Below are 20,579 nucleotides of genomic sequence, written 5' to 3'. Positions count from 1 at the left end.
TCTTTTAAATTCTAGAACATCTAGATGGGAGTTTCCCAAAGTGCATTCCAAGGAATACTGTTTCTGAAGTATTTTAATAGGAGTTTCTTACTCCCGTAGCCTCTCTTCCTGTTCTTTCCACCCTCCCTCCTACACATACAGACACTTACATCCATACATCTGACTTACTTAGGGTTTGTACTAGAGAAACAGCAACAAAACAAAAAAAAGCTCTTGCCTCTATAGAACTTACCTTTTGGACAGAGAAAACAGGCAGCAAGCAAATATAGTATGCATATATTTTGACAAGTAGTGATAACATTCTGTAGAGAAAAATGAAACTAATGAAAGGGGCTAGAAAAAACTGGGTGTGGGATTGGGGTTGGTTTGTTATCTTATATAGGATAGTCAGGAAAGGTCTCACTGGTCAAATAGAGGAACAGCAAGTGCAAAGGTCCTGAGGTTGGAGCCTGTTCTGCGTGCCGGAGTAGAATGATAGACATTGAAGATAAAAAGATAACCAGAAGCCAGTTCATGTAGGGCAGTACAAGTCATTGAAAGTCTGGTCTTAGTTCTGAGTGAAATGGGACACTGTGGAGGATTTTCAGCAGTGCTATGGCATAGCTGACTTAACATTGAGAAGATCAATTTGGCTGTTGTGTTGAGGCTACATTGACACGGAGGGCCAGAGATGAAAGTAGGGAAACTAGTAAGGATGCAGTTGTAACAGTCCGGGGAGGAAAATAGTGGCTTGGGCCAAGCTGGTTTTAGTGAAGGTGTGTGAAATGCTGAAGTTCCGGATATATTTTAAAGGTAAAGCCAATAAGATTTGCTAATGAATATGCTGAGAATGTGAGAATTAGCGGTCAGGAAAAATTTAGAGGTTTTGGTCTGATCCAAAAGTATATATTGCCATTTACTGAGTGAATGAAAGTGAAATCGGTTTGGGACTGCTAAATTTGAGATATCCCTTAGTCATCCAAATGGAGGTGTTGAGTAGGCAGTAACAGATGTGTACAGATGTGCCACTTGAACTGCATTGTAAATGCAGTGTCCTAAGATACACACTTGGGAAATGTCATTTATAACCTGTTGCGCTTTGTTCTGAGCCTTTGAATAAGCATGCCAGTAAGCTATTTGTTTCTGATCTGTCTAGGAATAAATGGATGCTGTTTTGAAGCTGAGTCAAGTCCATTCCTTCAGGCTGTAGTTAACAACACAGGAAAATAATCACGTGATAGCCATTCATTCATCCAGCAGATATTTGCGGATCACCTACATTGTGTTAGTCACCGTACTCAGAGTTGGGGCTTTATTAGTGAACAAAACAGCTTTAAGAAGAAAGCAGGGCTAGATGAAATATGGCTTTGTTGGTCAGGACAAGAAGTTTGGATTTTATGCCAAGTGCATCGAGAAGACACAAAGTCTTTAAGCAGAGGATTGATTTGGATTGGTTTACATTTTTATAGATCACTCTAGCTGCTACATAGAGGTCTTTCTATCCCCTTTTTAGAGTTTTAAGCAGATAGTCATGCTGACTGAGTTTCTGTGAAGACTAAGCATATAGAGTTAAGTGTTACAATCAGGTATGACTTCTATTTATCTGACACATTTAATAATATGGATAATCCTTAATGTAGGCATTGTAAAGGACATATCTGACATAAATTAATCACTGTAACTTTTTCACTAGTGTTTAAGTTCTGCATAGTCTAAACTGACTGAAGATGTCCTGATGATTTAGGGAAACCTATGCAAGATCTCCTTCACCGTGAGTGAAAAGGAGTCTCCCTTAAATGACGTCACTCAGCCTCTCTCATTTCTGTGAGGTTGCCTGAAAGGGTGAGGTGAAAGAGTGAGACCGGGAAGGGAGTGGTTCCCTTTCTTGCCCCTGGGCTATGGGAAGGGAGGAAATACAGAAGATGGAGTTGTACTTGAGATGTCGGGGAACTTACTGCTGCAGGAAAAGTGTGATGGGGTGTTCAATGAAAGATTAAAATATAAAATGGAAAATTGATAAAAATCAGGACAACTCTGTATTCTCCATATTTCCCCTCACTTATCCTAAAACGTGAATTTTCAGACTGTGAAAGAAACCAGTGATTGCTATTATAGGATCCATATTGGGACAGATGTGGTTGGTGTTAGGATGAACAAATAGGAAGCTTTGGAAGTATCTTCATACCCCCTAAAGAGAGAGAGGCCTCTGCAGCGTGGTCTGTACAGGTGACTAATTCCATCCCATAAGTGACTGATTCACAGGTGGACAGGTGACCCACACTGAGTCAACCAAATTCTCAAGAATCTGGCCACCAGACTGTATTTTGTCTGACAGTGTCAAGAAGTGGACCTGTAAGGTCACGTGGAGTTGACAGTCTTAACATCTCAACTCCTGATGGGTGATCACTGGATGGGTCATGAGCTAGTCCAAAAACCCAAGGCCCTTTTTCAGTTCTTACTGAAATCCACAGACTCATTTTTATAGATGGCTGAGAGCTACTGTCTTGTAACTTACAAAATGAATTGTTAAATATTCCTGAAAGTTGGTATTCGTATATAAACTAATTTGTTAATGATTCTAAATCAGTGTTCTGTGTGCGTGTCATACAATATTACACACATTCCACCATGTGCAGTTATAATTTGTGAAATTCGGGTGAAGGGTGTTTTATTATTATCAGTTGAGTTGACTATCATTTCAGTTTTTTCTATTCCTGCTTTTTAAATATAATTTTCTGAGACTTGCCATTATTGATTTACTAAGTGATGGGTTGTAAGGTTACCTTATAATGTGTGGTGCATATCTGTGTTGGTATTTTTCCTGCTCTTACCCCCATTTTTTTTTAAAGATTTTATTTATTTGACAGACAGAGATTACAAGTAGGCAGAGAGGCAGTCAGAGAGAGGAGGAAGCAGGCTTCCTGCTGAGCAGAGAGCCCGATGTGGGGCTCGATCCCAGGACCTTGGGATCATGACCTGAGCTGAAGGCAGAGGCTTTAACCCACTGAGCCTCCCAGGCGCCCCGTTACCCGCATTTTTATTGAGTACACTTTAAGATCTATATGTTTTATGGTTATTCTTTGAGTCATCCTCACTCCTTAGCTGAAGCGAATGTGTGTAACACACTCTCCTAGAATGTGCTTGTTAGGTAATGTGCATTAGCAGTGTTCTTCGTAATAGTACTCGTCATGGTGGTGGTCACTTAGCATCTTGTGATCACTCCTCCTGTGCTTGAGGAATGACTCACATTATACGTCCACCTCACTAGGGTGGAAGCAAAAGCTCACCTTCCTGGCTTCCTTTTCAAGAACATAGGATATGACCTTAGCCCTGCCGTTCAGACAGACCTCCTCTGGGCTCTGCTCAGCAGTTCAGCAGTGTGAGAAGGCATAGTTGGAGAGCACGGTCACAGTTCTGTGGCCTGGCAGCCACGGCAGCTATGATGTTTCTAGGGGACAGTAGCAGCAATGGCTACAGGGTTTCTGGGTGTCAGTAGAGCTGATTTTAGCATCATCCGGTGTTTCCTAGCAACAGGACTTATCATCTAATCAGTCTGGCAGGGTGATATTAGGTGTTCTTAGATATTTAGCCTTGAAGCTGTTTGTTAGGTTTTTAATAAACTCATGACCAGCCAGCAGCTATGTTGCTTGAAGCTAAGAATCCTGGCTGATATATGTTACCTGGAAGTGTGTATTGTTTTGAAAAGTTGATTACTGTACATAACAGTCCCCAAGTTTACCATCATTTAGTTATTCTCCCTCAGTTCCCTAGAATTTGTCTTTTCCTCAGAATTACATCACTCTAAAATCGTCATTTAAATATCCCTTTTAAAATCTTAACCTCTGCCCTCTAGTTAGTTACTTTCTCGAGATGTATTTTAGCATAATCGTTCAGGACCACAGGCTCTGGAGCCAGATTGCCCAGATGTGAATCCCATGTCTGCCATTTACTGGCTATTGTTCTTAGGCACGTTGCATAATCAGTCTTTGCCTGTGTCTGTCATCTTTAAAATGGGGATAATAATAGTACCTAACTTCTAGGATTGCAGTGAGAGTTTAATTCATGTAAAGTGCTTCGTAGCGTGGCACAGGATATGAGCCATCCCCAGCATCATGAGTAACTGCTATATTGATCATTCTTGACTTTCATTCAGACCTCCGTACATTCACCTGTCTACTTTGCCCTACCTGTCAGACTCTTGCTATTGTTTCCTCTGTATCAAGCTTCGATTTCATGGTGCCACATTTTATTAACTTCATTAACTTTCTTACCTGCACTTAATTTTATTTACTTTTTAAAAAAGATTTTATTTACTCACTTGAGAGAGAGAGAGAGAGAGAGCAATAGCAATGGGAGGGACAGAGGGAGAAACAGACTCCCCTCAGAGTAGGAAGCCTGGTGTGAGGTCCAATCCCAGGACCCCGGGATCATGACGTAAGCCAAAAGCAGACACTTAACCAACTGAGCCACCCAGGTGCCCCCTTGCCAGAATCATCCAAGATTCTCTTTTAGTTATGTGTGCCCAAAGGCAGCCAAAAATTGCTAGAGAAAGATTGTAGGGTACGTGGCTATTATCAGAAATGATTGCAAACCCAAATGGGCCTTCAACACAGACCCGTAATACTACAGTGTTTCTTTGGTCAAGACTCCCACATTCTTTAGTGACATTTCAGATCTTAAAATTTTCAAAACTAGAAATTCTGGGGTTTGGGTGACATCTCACTTCATTTTTAAAATTTGCCAATTAATTCAGAGCCTTTAAGAAACATTGTTATCTAGGGACGCCTGGGTGGCTCAGTTGGTTAAACTGCTGCCTTTGGCTCAGGTCATGATCCCAGTGTCCTGGGATCGAGTCCCACATCGGGCTCCTTGCTCAGCAGGGAGCCTCCTTCTCCCTCTGCCTCTGCCTGCCACTCTGTCCGCCTGTGCTCGCTCTTTAACAACAACAACAACAAAAAAGAAACATTGTTATCTATCAGATGAAATTTGTCTGAGGGCCAAATTCAGTAAACTATTAGCTTTCTAACTCCAGTATAGGCAGGACCATTAAATAAAAGGGAAGTGGTAGAGGATAGCTTAAGGCTCTTTAAGTTCCTGCCTCCTCAAAGTAGCTAAACAGATCCGTGGGCGCTAGCCTCAGATTTGGTAGGTTTGAGTAGAAGTCTGGCAAAGGTATATTTGAAAAGTTTTATAAATGTTTCTGATGCAGAAGCAGAGCTGAAAGCCACTAGCCTAGCAAAATGTTCTGCACATATTAAGTGCTTAAACAGTCTAGAATAATAAATTTCACTGCTGTCAAATGAAATTTGAATGAATAAGCAATTTACAGACAACCTATTTTCGTTCTCCCTAGCCTACTTGCATGTTGCAACTGATTTAAGCACTGTTTAATTACAGGCACTGAAAAGAAAGAGAGCTCTGTTTCTTTGGTGGGAGAATACAAAGAAAGATGTAGAAACAGCAGTCGCATCCCTGTACCTTAATTTCTGGTTTTAGAACAAGATCTGGCTGTGCTGAGTGCCTGTTTTCAGGTGCTTGCCTTATTCTAGAATTGAAATTGGCTCAAAGCAAACAAGATGGGTACATAGCACCCCAGCCTAGGATTCTTGCTAAATCGTAGGTCTTAATATATTTCTTTCTTCTCTGGCACCTTAACTTCTGTCCCTCAGAGCCAGTCTTGCTTCTTGTTTCTTTTTCCTAAAGCTGTTGTTAAGCAAGAAATTTACTATTCTTTAATTTTATCAGCCCTGTTATAGGAATGAGGGTCTATTTTATCTTAAGGAAGTAAAATTTGACAGTATTAGAGAAATCAAAACATTTCTCTGACCAGATTCAAAATTATCTTTGGTATACTTTAAGTCATCATATTTAAACCAATGAATGTGGTCTGTGGTTGTGTTTTTTAAGGGAAAGTGAAACAGATCATATTCTGTCAGCCAAACACCCTCTGCATGGGCTGCCTCCTACTTTACCTTTTTCATCTCAACCAAGGTTAATTCATTACAAACAGAACTTTACTCCCTTCCACATCACCAACTACAGGCAGCAAGAGGAGGAAACAAGTCCGATTACTTGGATTGTCCCACCAGATTCCCGCCGCACACACACACAAACACATCTGTTCCTTTGTTTCCTCACCTCCATCCTCAGACTTGGCCCTTCTTCTCCCCTTCCCTTTTGTCCTTACTGCCCTGTGTGTGTGTCCTGTGACCCCTTTGTCAAGTCAGGTCTTTAGAAAAGCTTTTAAAGCTCCGTGAGCCACTGCCAGTTACCTACAACATTTCCATTGGCACCGTGTTTGGTTGGAAACCGACTCCAGGAGCTTTAGTGGCAGTTTTTCTGTGTATGGAGGTGGCGGGTGGGGGAAGAAAGGAGCAGGCAAAGAAGGGCTATGTTGTAAATATCTCAGTTAGAAACTTGAATTAATTTTCCCATAGGAACGTTTACTCTAAGTGGTTATTGGATTCTGGAATATGATGAGTGCTGATAGTGCTGGTTTTTTCCTGCAAGGAAATATATTCCAAGTACCAAATAACCAATGTGAATGCATTTACGGAACTCAAACCTTTAATAAGTTGTAGGAATTGCCTGTGCAGATTTACTCTGTGCTTGTCTTTTGTATTGAAACATAGTGACAATCAATAAAGAGTCCTCAGATGAGTATTTCCTTTGTCATTTTTTAAGAGTGAGCAGAGTTTATTGAACAGAATATTCTAGGACACTTATTCTTGTATGAATATGGATATAATTAGCATTTTATAAGTGCTAAAATACTAAAAAATATTTGAAACTTATGCTCTTAATGCCATATCATGATATTTATTCTAAATGAGTATTTTTTAGGGATTGAATGTTATCTTTGTTTGTTGGGGTTTTTTTACATTTTTAAAGTCAGATTTATTTAGGTATAATTTATAGATAATAAAATGGATACAGTCATGAAACCACAACCACAGTCAAGACACAGAACATTTTCTTCACCCCAAAAACTTTGCCTGTATTCCTTTGCAATCTAATTTCTTTCTCTAGCCCCTGACAACCACCGATCTGTTCTCTGTCTCAAAGTTTTGCCTTTTCTCGATTGTCCTATAAAATAGCCATGCAGTATTATAGTCTTTTTTGGGTCTGACTTCTTTTACTTAGCACAGTGCTTTTGAGATTCCTGCAACTGTTTCCTTTTCATTACGCGTTGTATGGTTCGACCACAGTTTGTTCTTTCACCAGTTGATGGACATTTGGGTGGTTTCCAGTTTGGGACTCTTACCTGGGTGTGAGCATTTGAATACAGATCTTTGTATGGACATAAGTTCTCAAAGCACTTGGGTAAATATTTAGAAGGAGGATTGTTGATTTTTAGTTATTTTTATAAAAAACAGCCAAACTCTTTTCCAAAGAAATGTATAGTTTTGCATTCCCACCAACAATACATGAGAGTTACAGTTGCTCCGTATCCTCCTGAGCACTTGGTATGTCATTCTTAAAATTTTTTTGCCCTTCTAGTGGGTATGTACTGGTATCGTAATGTAGTTTTTCATTTATATTTCTTTGATGACCAGCAATGTTGAACATTTGTTAACTTCCATGTCTTTCCATGTATATGAAGAAATTCATATTTCTTTTTTAATGAAATTTCTCTTCAAATCTCGCCCATTTCAAAAATCAGGGTGTCATCTTGTGGAGGCACGAGAAGTGTGGACGCTGCCTGTGGAGGTATTGGTGGAGGCTGGAGTCGTGGGTTGTGAATTCACCCAAGGCAGAATGAAGGAGACAGTAGTTCACTGAATATGGCAGAGGAGACTTGTGAGGCGGCAGTGCTGGAGGGGGAGTGTGGCGTAGTGGGGGAAGTGAGCAGGCATGGGAGCTATGGGATTTTCCTTTTTTGGTACCTCTGCCTGATTTTAAGTAGCCCATCAGTCAGCTAGGGCTTACGGATATTCTGAGGTGGGTCGTTCAGCTCAGTGGTCACTGTGAGCCCCTTTACCTTACTCAGTTTCCACTGCTCAAGCCTGTGGCCTAAAAGCGGCCTTCCACATCGTCCTTTATGATAGGTGTTCTGTAAATATTTTCTTCTGGTATGCGGCTTGTCTTTTCATTCTCTCCGCAGTGTCTTTTGAAGAGCAGAAGTTTTTCATTTTGATGGAGCTTCTCACTTTTTTATTTTATGACTTACGCTCTTTGTGTTTTATCTAAGATTCTTTGCTTAACCCATGCTCATAAAGATTTCCTGTGTATTTTCTTTTTATGGTTTATAATTTTAGCTAAATAATTTTAGCTACATTTGGGTCTGTGGTTCATTTTGAGTTCATTTTTGTGTATGGTGCAAATTAAGGATCGAGGTTTTATTTATTTATTTTTTGCTTATGGATTTCCACTCATTCCAGGACCTTTTGTTAAAAAGAGTATCCTTTCTTGTGTGTGTTGAGTTTGAGAAGTTCTTTATAGATCCTGGGTATCAACCTTTTGTCTGTACTGTCATTTGCAAATACCTTCTCCCATTCTGTGGGTTGCCTCTTTGTTCTGTTGACTGTTTCCTTTGCTGTGCAGAAGTTTTGATCTTGATGAAGTCCCAAAAGTTCATTTTCGCTTTTGTTTCCTTTGCCTTTGGAGACATATCTTGAAACAAGTTGCTGTGGCTGATATCAAAGAGGTTACTGCCTATGTTCTCCTCTAGGATTCTGATGGATTCCTGTCTCACTTGAGGTCTTTTATCCATTTCGAGTTTATCTTTGTGTACGATGTAAGAGAATGGTCGAGTTTCATTCTTCTACATATAGCTGTCCAATTTTCCCAGCACCATTTATTGAAGAGACTCTCTTTTTTCCACTGTATATTTTTTCCTGCTTTGTCGAAGATTATTTGACCATAGAGTTGAGGGTCCATATCTGGGTTCTCTACTCTGTTCCACTGGTCTATGTGTCTGTGTTTTTTTGTTTTTTTTTTTAAAGATTTTATTTATTTATCAGAGAGAGAGGGGGAGAGAGAGCGAGCACAGGCAGACAGAATGGCAGGCAGAGGCAGAGGGAGAAGCAGGCTCCCCGCTGAGCAAGGAGCCCGATGTGGGACTCGATCCCAGGACGCTGGGATCATGACCTGAGCCGAAGGCAGCTGCTTAACCTACTGAGCCACCCAGGTGTCCCTATGTGTCTGTTTTTATGCCAGTATCATGCTGTCTTGGTGATCACAGCTTTGTGGTAAAGCTTGAAATCAGGTAACGTGATGACCCCCGTTTTATTTTTGTTTTTCAACATTTCCTTAGCAATTCAGGGTCTCTTCTGATTCCATACAAATTTTAGGATTATTTGCTCCCGCTCTTTTGAAAATTACTGGTGGAATTTTGATCAGAATAGCATTAGAAGTATAGATTGCTCTAGGCAGTATAGACATTTTGACAATGCTTATTCTTCCAATCCAAGAGCACGGAATGGTCTTCCAACTTTTTGTGTCTTCTTCAGTTTCTTTCATGAGTGTTCTGTGGTTCCTCGAGTACAGATCCTTTACCTCTTTGGTTAGGTTTATTCCCAGGTATCTTATGGTTCTTGGTGCTATAGTAAATGGAATCGATTCTCTAATTTCCCTTTCTGTATTTTCATGGTTAGTGTATAAGAAAGCCACTGATTTCTGTATATTGACTTTGTATCCTGCCACGTTACTGAATTGCTACATGAGTTCTAGTAGTTTGGGGGTGGAGTCTTTTGAGTTTTCCATATGAAGAATCATGTCATCTGCGAAGAGAGAGAGTTTGACTTCTTCATTGCCAATTTGAATACATTTTATTTCTCTTTGTTGTCTGATTGCTGTTGCTAAGACTTCTAATACTATGTTGAACAAGAGGGGTGAGAGTGGGCATCCTTGTCATGTTCCTGATCTCAACTGGAAGACTGCGAGCTTTTTCCCATTGAGGATGATATTTGCTGTGGGTCTTTCATAGATAGATTTTATGAAGTTCAGGAATGTTCCCTCTATCCCTATACTTTGAAGGCATGGGAACAGATGCTGGATTTTTTCAAATGCTTTTTCTGTATCAATTGAGAGGATCATGTGGTTCTTCTCTCTTCTCTTACTGATTTGTTCTATCACGTTGATTGATTTGCGAATATTGAACCATCCTTGTAACCCAGGAATGAATCCCACCTGGTCATGGTGGATAATCTTTTTAATGTGCTGTTGGATCCTGTTTGCTAGGATCTTGTTGAGAATCTTAGCATCCATATTCATCAGTGATATTGGTCTGAAATTCTCCTTTTTGGTGTGGTCTTTGCCTGGTTTGGGGATCAGGGTAATGCTGGCTTCACAAAATAGATAATCATATCAAAAAATGGGCAGAAGATATGAACAGACACTTCTCCAGTGAAGACATACAAATGGCTATCAGGCACATGAAAAAATGTTCATCATCACTAGCCATCGGGGAGATTCAAATTAAAACCACATTGAGATACCACCTTACACCAGTTAGAATGGCCAAAATTAGCAAGACAGGAAACAACGTGTATTGGAGAGGATGTGGAGAAAGGGGAACCCTCTTACACTGTTGGTGGGAATGCAAGTTGGTACAGCCACTTTGGAGAACAGTGTGGAGATTCCTCAAGAAATTAAAAATAGAGCTTCCCTATGACCCTGCAATTGCACTCCTGGGTATTTACCCCAAAGATACAGATGTCGTGAAAAGAAGGGCCATCTGTACCCCCAATGTTGATAGCAGCAATGGCCACAGTTGCCAGACTGTGGAAGGAACCAAGATGCCCTTCAACGGACAAATGGATAAGGAAGTAGTGGTTCATATACACTATGGAGTATTATGCCTCCATCAGAAAGGATGAATACCCAACTTTTGTATCAACATGGACGGGACTGGCAGAGATGATGCTGAGTGAAATAAGTCAAGCAGAGAGAGTCAGTTATCATATGGTTTCACTTATTTGTGGAGCATAACAAATAGCATGGAAGACATGGGGAGTTAGAGAGGAGAAGAGAGTTGAGGGAAATTGGAAGGGGAGGTGAACCATGAGAGACTATGGACTCTGAAAAACAACCCGAGGGTTTTGAATGGGTGGGGTGGGGGTAGGAAGTTGGGGGAACCAGGTGGTGGGTAATAGGGAGGGCAGGTATTGCATGGAGCACTGGGTGTGGTACAAAAAACAATGAATACTGTTATGCTGAAAAAAAAAAAAAAGAGTATCCGTTCCCCATTGAATTATCTTGGCCCCTTTGTTAGGCCATTGGTTTGAGACCTTTCTTCTTTCCTAATATTAAGTACCTGATGTTATTAATGTTTCTTCAAGAACTGCATCGGCCACATCACACAGATTTTGCTTTCGTTTTCATTCAGTTTAAGAGATTTTTCTAATTTCCCTTTCACCTATGGCTCATTTAGAAGTTGTTCCATTTCCAAATATTTGGGCATTTTCTAGCTATTTTTCCTCCTAGCAATTTCTAATTTAATTCCACTATGGTCAGAGAACATAACAAAGTATGGTTTCAGTCCTTTTAAATTTGCTGAGATTTATTTTATGGCCCCAAGTATCCTTAAAATACTCAACCTTTTTTTTGAAAAAAAAAATCTTATTTTCTTTTCATTATCTTATATCTCAAGTAGCAGTTTACCAAATTACTATTTAATAGGCCGTATTTTGTTGGGTTTTTTTAAAAGCTCGTGAATTACAGTGGTACCTCACCTAATCATGAATGACTGTTATTTTATGGCTGTGGGATGCCATGTGGGTATTTGCTATTTCTGTCTTCTTGTAGCTACAGGTTTCTAAGCTGTTCTCCCATTTTCGTGCTTTTCATAGGTCTAAGATCCGGCAAACTTGGTGAACAGTGTGAAGCGGTTGTTCGCTTTCCCAGGCTCTTCCAGAAGTATCCATTCCCTATTCTCATCAATTCTGCATTCCTAAAGTTAGCAGATGTTTTCAGAGTTGGGTAAGTCTTTTTAAAGCCTCAGTGTCCTAAATTACTTTGCTCAGATTTCTCTGTTTGTGATGCTGTGGTCTTTATTGTTTTTGCCCTTTTGGACTTCCACATGGTTAGTGACCATTTTAGTGGATGTATGGGGCAGTCTGCAAAACTTTTTGGTGTGAAGTATAATGGCATTTTAAGCAGAAATGAAGTGGCAAGTCAGAGGATTTATTTCTTTGGGGAACAGAATAAATCCAATTAAGATAATCTTAATGTATATATTATTGCATCTTTTGGAAGTATCTGTGGTTTGCACATTGTTCTGAAAAGTTCCTGATTTAGTAACTTATAACGCAAGATTACATGTTATTATGAAGGGGCTGAAACATAGAAAGACTGGATAAATACCTTTTAGATTTTTTTTTCTCCCCACCAGTCCCTCTCCTGCTTCTTCCCACTGTTTTCCATGCACTTGTGTGTTTATATACACACCAAGTCAGACTTGAAGAAGAGATGGTTAGAATTAGCTTGAGGGTGGAGGAAGATCATCTGACCTCTTGGCCTTGGTCATAAATGATGGAGGAGATTTAATTCATCCCTAGGGCTTTTCTTTCTGTCACTGCCATCTTGGTGTCCTGCAGCAGGACTGCAGACATCGCTGACTGCTTATGCTTCGTATTCTAAGTGTAGGCTTCATGCCTCCAAACACCAGACGATTCCTACTTGGAGCCCCCGTTTTCTCTAAGTACGTCAGCAGAGCAGTGTCTCCAAACTCTGACTCCTGCTAGCTCTCACATGATCTCTGATCTTGAGTATGTTATTTTGGCTCCACATGCCTTTCTGATACTTGAGTGTGTGTTCCTTTGTGTTCTCCTTTCCGGAATATATGCTTAGAGCTCTTGGCCTTGGCTTTAACCTTTCTCATCCTTCCTTCTAATACATGTCTGAGGATGTCAGATAACATCCAGGCAACTGATAAAATAGGACACATTAGAAAGGAATGAAGCTGGAATTAGTTCTGTCCACTGTAGGGGGAGAGAGAGACAGAGCTGTAAATGCTGAGTTACAGGACATCTACTATCCCCTGTAACAGACTTGAGTTTTTTATTTCCTTTCAAATGTATTGTAAATGTTTGCTAAGGCAGTTCTGACAGTTCATACTTGGACCAAGATCGCATACCTACTGACCACAACCTAGTTAGCCCGGTCTGTTAGCTTTATTACTTCTGATTTGCTAGGTATAAAATGGTACTTCATTGCTGTTCTAATTAGCATTTTATAAATAACGTGAGGTTGCATATTTTGCCATAGGTCTCATTTTCTTTACTACAAATTTTCTATTTATTTGCTTCCTTAGTTTTTTGTCTTTTATATGATTTTCTTTAATGAAAATCCTCAAACATAGTAAATTTTTGTGAGTAATGTCTGTATTTGATTAGATGAAGACATGAAGGGGTAATGGGGACATTTATTTCACAGATCTGTAATAACACGTGTAACTAACGTTTACTGAGCTCTTTCTGTGCATCCAGTGCTGTTCTCATTTTCACGTGTGAGTTAAGTACTGTGATCAGCATTAGATAATTGAGGATACTGAATTGAGCAAAGAAGTTAAACTTGTCACAGTAATAATACGGTCAGAGAGAGAAACAGAGCCAAGATACCAGTCTTGGCAGTTGGTCGCCAGAGTCTGTGATATATTACCTTTCTGACAGTTTGAACATTTTTGTTTATTGTACATAATAAATTTAAGACATATCTGGATGAGCAGTATGCACAACATGAGAAAATTACCGTTTTTAGAAGACTGTCAGACATTTGAAAAGGGTTCCTTATGTTTTGTTTTGGCATTTCAGGTACGCTAACAAGTGCAAAAGCAAAAACTTGAGAATCCCTCTTTCAACATGGTGAAGTAATCAGATATGCTAACCACTCCCAGAAGCATGTCATCTGCAGATCTGGGCCGTTTCTCTTCCTTTTTGGATCTGTGCACTTTCCATTTCCTCTTCTTAGTGCACTAGCTTGAACTTCCAGCGATATGTTCTGTAAGAGTAATGAGAGGCCTTTTTGCCTTGTCTCCAGGATTCTGGGGAAAGCATTCATTCTTTTGCCGCTTAAATATAATACTAGCTATATACAGGCTTTTGGCTTGTATTCTTTATCAAGTTAAAGCAGTTTTCTTCTATTCCAAGTTTGATTAGTCATGGATGAGTTATTAAACTTTGTTCATTGTTTTTTCTGCATTGATATGATCATGTAACTTCTTTAGCTTATTAATGTTATGAATTACATTGCTTAATTTTTTTATATTAAACCAGCCTGGTCTTCCTGGATTAAAAACAGTAACACCAATAACAAAAACCAAAGTATAGGCTTCAGCTCTTTTAATGATGAGAAATAATAAGAGATTGAAAAACATGGGCCTGTTGCTAAAATTTAACGTTTTGGTTGCTTTGATTCCTAATTAAATATTACTTTCCTAAAGTGGTCTAATTTACTTTATCTCTGGTTCTTCACAGAAACAATTTCCTGAGACTGTGTGTTCTTAAAGTTACTCAACAAAGTGAGAAGCATTTGGAGAAGATTCTGAATGTGGATGAATTTGTGAAGAGAATTTTCTCTGTGATTCATAGTAACGATCCTGTAGCAAGAGCCATCACACTCCGGTATACTCTGTTGCTATACTGAATCACCAAAGATTGTTTGAGTTGCAATTATGTACTCAAAAAGGGCAATATGTTTCCTTTCTTCATTTTGAATGTTAAGAATTTGTTTTTTCAATCAAGACTCCAGGCAGAAGTATGGTAACCACCCCAATCTATACCTGCTCTTCTGATACCACCTAGGATACTGTTTTGGTTGTGAATTATTGCCTAACTTGTGTTTGAAATGTACCTTTTTGTAGGTTGACATTCTGATCAGCTAACTGGGGTCTGAATCTAGCTTAGCCTCAGCTCATTTTGAACTCTTACCTTCCTGATCTTGTTCTGTTTCATGTTGGTTTTTCTATTCACTCTTGGCTGTGTGCTCATTTTTATATGCAGTAACTTATATTTGAACTCCTTGGAGAATGCCAGATGGAACCACTGTAGTTTCTCCAGCCTTTTCTTCTCTTTCCTGGAATCTAAAAACATTTTTTTTTTTAAAGATTTTATTTATTTGAGAGAGAGAGAGAAGGGGAGCAGGGGTAGGGGCCGAAAGACGGGAGAGAGAGAATCTCAAGCAGACTCCTCACTGAGTGGGAGCCCAATGCAGGGCTTGATCCCATGATCCTGAGATCATGACCTGAGCCGAAATGATGAGTGGGATGCTTAACTGACTGAGCCTTCCAAGCATCTGCCCCCCACCCCCACCATGCATTTTTTGTTTAATTTTGCCAGCATTTCATATTGTAAGCCTTATATTCAGCTTGAACAATGTTGTCTTTTTAGGTCTGCTATCTATAGAATGAATGTGTAATTTTTAGACTTCTGAAATTCGCTTTCCTAAATTTTAGGGCTCACATCTGACTTGCCTTGTTCAGAAGTGAACCTTCTTTTTAATCATGAAGTCTAGGATGTCACCACTTCTCTCTGCTTTCCCATCAAGAGCCAGGTCTTCCCTCTTGCGCAGAATTAAGTGCTTTTGTAATTCCTCTGCCTTTTAAGTGATTAAATTATGAGCAGAATGTAATATTTTAAAGTCAGTTAATTGATTTTATCTTTTAAAAACTATATATAATAGAACAGAATTAAATTTAAAGATAGTTTTACCTTTTGATTCAGCAAATTCACTTACTGAATTTTTTTCTATAAATCATTTCTAGAAGTTGGTGAATATATGTATACAGATGATCATAGTATCTTTTTTGTAAGAAGTGAAAAATTGGGGCAAAACTGTATATTAAAAGGGGAATAACTTATGGGCCACTGTATAACTTTTAAAGAATGAAGTAAGTATGTATTTAACACAGAGATATTAAGGGGTGCCAGGATCGTGCAGTTGGTTGAGCATCCGACTCTTGGTTTCAGTTCAGGCTATAGCTCAGGCTGATGAGATTGATTCTCTTTGGGCTCTGTGCTCAGCGTGGATTCTGCTTTCTGAAGGGAAACGTTCTCTCTTCCTCTATCTCTCCCACTTGTGCGCTCTCTCCCTCAAATAAATAAAAGTAGTCAAGTGACGTCTGTTTTTAACTCATTTTTATCCATAATATTAATATATGTGTTTATATAGGCTCAGGAAAGAATATGGAGGCATATATATACTGTTAACAGTGATTATTTGTGGGAGGGGTTATTGGGCTATGCATCACAAGAGAGTTCTCTGTGTGGTTTTGCAATATTTGAATTATTTTCCACAAGCATAGGTTTTTTTATTATTTATTTATTTTTTTTAATCAGAAGACAAAAATAATAGAATTTAGCTAGTGGAATGATTCTATAAATGATTTAGAGCTAGTTTGAGTGTTTTAAGAGGAATATAGATTAATATTTGAATATTTCATTCATTTTGCTCTTTCCAAGTCATGGCAACTGGGCTTTGCCACAATTCTTCATTGAAGAACTATTGCTGTCAATAAAATGAGAGTTCTAGAAAGCTTCCAGAAATATTTATTTATTTATTTATTTAGAAAAAGCACTTTAAAGGAAAATAATCAGATTGAAATTATATTTTTCAACATTAACATTTGATGCAAAAAATATTAAAAGAAACTTGAATTGGGGCACCTGGGTGGCTCAGTCAGTTAGGCATCTGACTTTGGCCCAAACTGTGATCTCGTGGTCCTGGGATTGAGTCCCATGTCTGGCTCCCTGCTCAGTGGGAAGTCTGCTGGTCCTTCTTCCTCTGCCCACTTGCCTTGTGCACACACACACATACACACACACACACACACACTCTCTCTCTCTCTCTCTCTCTCTCTCTCTTTCTCTCAAATAAATAAATAAAATTGTAAAAAAGAAATTTGAGCTAAGAATGTTGAGTCCAGTTAACACTTAAAACAGAGTACGGGATGCCTAGCTGACTCAGTTGGTGGAGCATGTGACTCTTGATTTTGGGATTGTAAGTTGAAACCCTTCTTTGGTGTAGAGATAACTTAAAGATAAAATCTTAAAAATAAATAAATAGTAAATAAAATGTAGTACAGTTAATAAGATCCTTAGATATACAAGGCCTTAGATGGTTTTGCCAAATAAAGAGGGACATGTTTTAAAAACATTCTTGGTGTAGTTATTTTAGGAAGAGGAAAAAACTTGAAGATCAGGAATGGGGGTGATCAGATCATTTTGTAAAGCTTGCAGAATTATAAAGTAAATATCAAATACCAAAAAAATGTATTTGTAACAACTCAAAACTAAAATTCTAATATCAAATTTTGATATGAGAGTATCAAACCCTTCTCACAAAAATAGAACATTTTTGAGTAGCCTTAAAATTTTTTTCAATGATCTCATTTTTTTCATGATACAAAAAATGACTTAAAGTGAAAAAGTATTTTTTAGTTTAATATATTATTTAACGTTATATTATAAATTTTTGAAAATACGATCTTTTAAAAAGTGTAAAGAAAACTAATTTTGCCATTAAAAAAGTAATAAGGACTGGGGCACCTAGGTGGCTTAATGGGTTAAAGCCTCTGCCTTCGGCTCAGGTCATGATCTCAGGGTCTAGGGATCGAACCCCACATTGGGCTCTCTGCAGTCAAATGCTCTGCCACTGAGCTATACCCCCTCATTGGGCTCTCTGCTTAGCAGGGAGCTTCCCTCTCTCTCTGCCTGCTTGTGATTTCTCTCTCTGTCAAATAAATAAATAAAATCTTTTAAAAAAGTAATAAGTGTCATTTGCTACCTTAATCATGTAAGAAAGAGCATGATTTGTCAAAAAAAGTTTTTTATTTTTATTATTTTTTTATTTTTATTTTATTTTTATTTTTATTTATTTATTTTTTTAAAGAATAAAAATATTTACTTTTCTTTTTTTAAGATTGCTCTTACGAAGCCAGAAGCCGTTGCTCTTCTGATTTTTTCTCATTACATAGATAAAATTTTTGTCTGTTTTCAAATTTCATGTAAGTGGGCTCATACAGTGGGTATCCTTTTGTGTAAGACTTCTTTCACTCAGTGTTTTTGAGCGTAATCTACTTTGTGTGTCAGTAATTTGGTTCTTTGTATTGCTGAGTAGTTTTCCATTGTGTGACTGTGAATCTATCTGTTCTTCTTCTGATGAATGCCTAGGCTGCTTCCAGTTTGGGGATATTATAAATAATAAAGTTGCTGTGAAGACTTGTGAACATGCTTCCCTTTCTGCCAGATATATGTGTAGGAGTGAAACTGCTGAATCATGGGGTAGGCGTGTATTTAATTTTTAAGAAACTGCCAGGCCTCTTTCCCAAGTGGGTTTAAACATAATTTTTTCTGACCAACAGTATGTGAGCTCTGGTTGCTTCACCCTTTTGCCAGCCTTTGGTGTTGTCTGTCTTCTTCATTTTAGCCATTCTAATGAGGTGTATAATGGTTTTGATTTACATTTCCCTAACGGTAAGGATCACATTCTCATGTACCATTTGAAGACAGTTTCTTCTATCTCTTTTTGGGAAGAACTGTTTGAATTGTTTGCCTGTTTTCTTTCATTAGGTTGCTTAGATTTTATTATGTTACTTGGCTTTTTTATTACAGAATTGTAAGATTTCTTTGTATATTCTAAATACCAGCCCTTTGTCAGATATATGCTTTACAAATCATATTTAAAGATAGAAACTTCTTTCAGGGCCTGAAAACCATGAACGGAATGACTACCATTTTTATACTCTTCCTTAAGTTATGTATTAACATTAGTGTTTCTTATGTTTCTAAAATAACATATGCCTCAGAATAAAGATCATTCCAAAGTGGGTAAGTGTCAAAACCAGCCCTGATGCTGGCAGTGGATTTAAAAAAAAAAAAAAAAAGTCCATTTTTTGAAATTCGATTTGGGAAGCAGGGACCTGTTGAGCTGAAGAGAAGTTTGGCTGGGTATATGGGGAGAACTCTCTGGTCCCAGTTCACATTCTGATGAGTTGACATTTCACAAATTCTTTCCTTGATGTAAAGCAAGAGAAGTGATACCAGCTCTAATGGAGTCACTTATTTCCTATATGGTAAAAGATTTCCTTATTTCCAAAAAAAAAAGTTTTCTGGTCACTATAGAAATAAAAGAACCTGGCTATTAAAATCTGTCTTTGAAAATTACAAAGCACGTAAGTGAAGAAATGAATATTCCTTCTATCATGAAATACTTGACTACAATACTTTTTTTAATAAAAAAGATATGATACAGAACAATCTTAATGTTTTATAGGAACATGATTTTTCATTGAGGAGCATTGTAATAGCACGATGAAAAATGAGTCTGTTAAGGAGAAAAACAAAGTCTACAAAGAAAAGATGTTACTGATAAATGATAGATCAACATTAAGTACTCTTGAGTACCCATTGTTTAGAAAATTTGGTATTTGTTTTTAGGAAAATAGATCAAAGTGGGACCTCTGATCTCAAGGAGCTTGCTTTCTGGAAGAATGTATTAATAAGATTACAACATATGAAGGAGAGCAAAAAGTGGTGCCTCTCAAACACTAAGGAGTTCTTAGAGTCAGAATGATTTAAACTTAAAGAAGAGAAAAAACAAGGAAGAGATGATATTTTAAAGGTGTTTTCTTTTTTTACCCATTACTTTAGACTTTGTAATTGAAACAAGTGGAAGAAGAAGCTGGGAGGTATTCATAGTGTTTGAAATGTAGTGCTATAAATTATTTATAATATTATCAGAAACATTTTCATAAAGTAGTGACAAATGGGATTGTGCCTTTTTTTGCCCTTTTATATTTAAATTTAAATAAACTGTTAATCAAAATGTGTTGATATTAGCCTAATCTAATCTTTCCTTATATAAACTATTATATTATAAGCTGTTTATTTCTTTGGAAAAATATAACTCATCTAATTTCAAAACCTCATTTTCAAATTGAATACGAATGATATAGTTAGCCCATTTTAGTATTTTGTTTGGTATAAACTCAAATACTTACGTCCAATCAAATCTCCATAAGGTAGTTAGGTGGTAACACGTCAAGTTGGAAAGTTACTTAGGACACTGACCAAGAAAGGTTGTCACTGTAGGAACTCTGTTTTGTTTACCGCAGCATTTTGCAGCCCTCAACAATCCATGCCTTTCTGCTGAAAACATCTTTTCAGGCTTTATCTTATGTAATTTATGTTACAAACAACAGATTTTTTTTCCTTTTCCAAATTTTTCATTTATCATACAGTAGACTGTTGTTCCAGAATGCTACCGTCTTCATCCTTGCAATTCTGAAATGAGGCCCAGGGAGTGTCCTCTGCCTTTGTTCTCTTGATGTTGGAGACAGATTTGAAAACCATGGTATCAGTATTTACTGTTACAGAAAAAAAGACTGGGAGTCTTACCTTTTTTACTTTCTGGATCTGCTTAAAAGCAAAAATGTTGTTTTGCTAAAATGGACTTACGTATAGAACATTGGAAAATTGATATTTTGATGCTTTAATAATTGAGAAGTTTCTGGGCTCTGTTTGGTAACTGGGAGTTACTTCAGGATGGTAATTTTCAATTTTGCTTATATAAGATAAACCATGTTAATTATTCTGACATATCAGTGTGAAAAGTGTTTAGAATTTGAGTCCTTGCTTGATTCCTAAAGTTGATGTTTCATT

General features: G+C 37.9%; 1 protein-coding gene across 2 annotated transcripts in view; it reads left to right on the top strand.

The window, feature by feature from the left end:
* The window catches only part of INTS7 (integrator complex subunit 7), a 92,286-nt gene that overhangs the window by 2,388 nt on the left and 69,319 nt on the right, over positions 1–20,579 (top strand). Inside the window, exons 2-3 of one of the 2 annotated variants that reach the window (XM_032319138.1) lie at positions 11,772–11,901; positions 14,397–14,543. In XM_032319138.1, the coding sequence (XP_032175029.1) occupies positions 11,772–11,901; positions 14,397–14,543 (277 nt within the window). Of the gene's footprint in view, positions 1–11,771; positions 11,902–14,396; positions 14,544–18,089; positions 18,201–20,579 lie in introns of those variants that run through there. The other variant, XM_032319139.1, reaches the window with a different exon arrangement.

The sequence above is a fragment of the Mustela erminea genome, chromosome 17, assembly GCF_009829155.1.
Source record: "Mustela erminea isolate mMusErm1 chromosome 17, mMusErm1.Pri, whole genome shotgun sequence".
NCBI classification, from domain to species: domain Eukaryota; kingdom Metazoa; phylum Chordata; class Mammalia; order Carnivora; family Mustelidae; genus Mustela; species Mustela erminea.
This window is presented reverse-complemented; position numbering and strand designations above follow the sequence as displayed.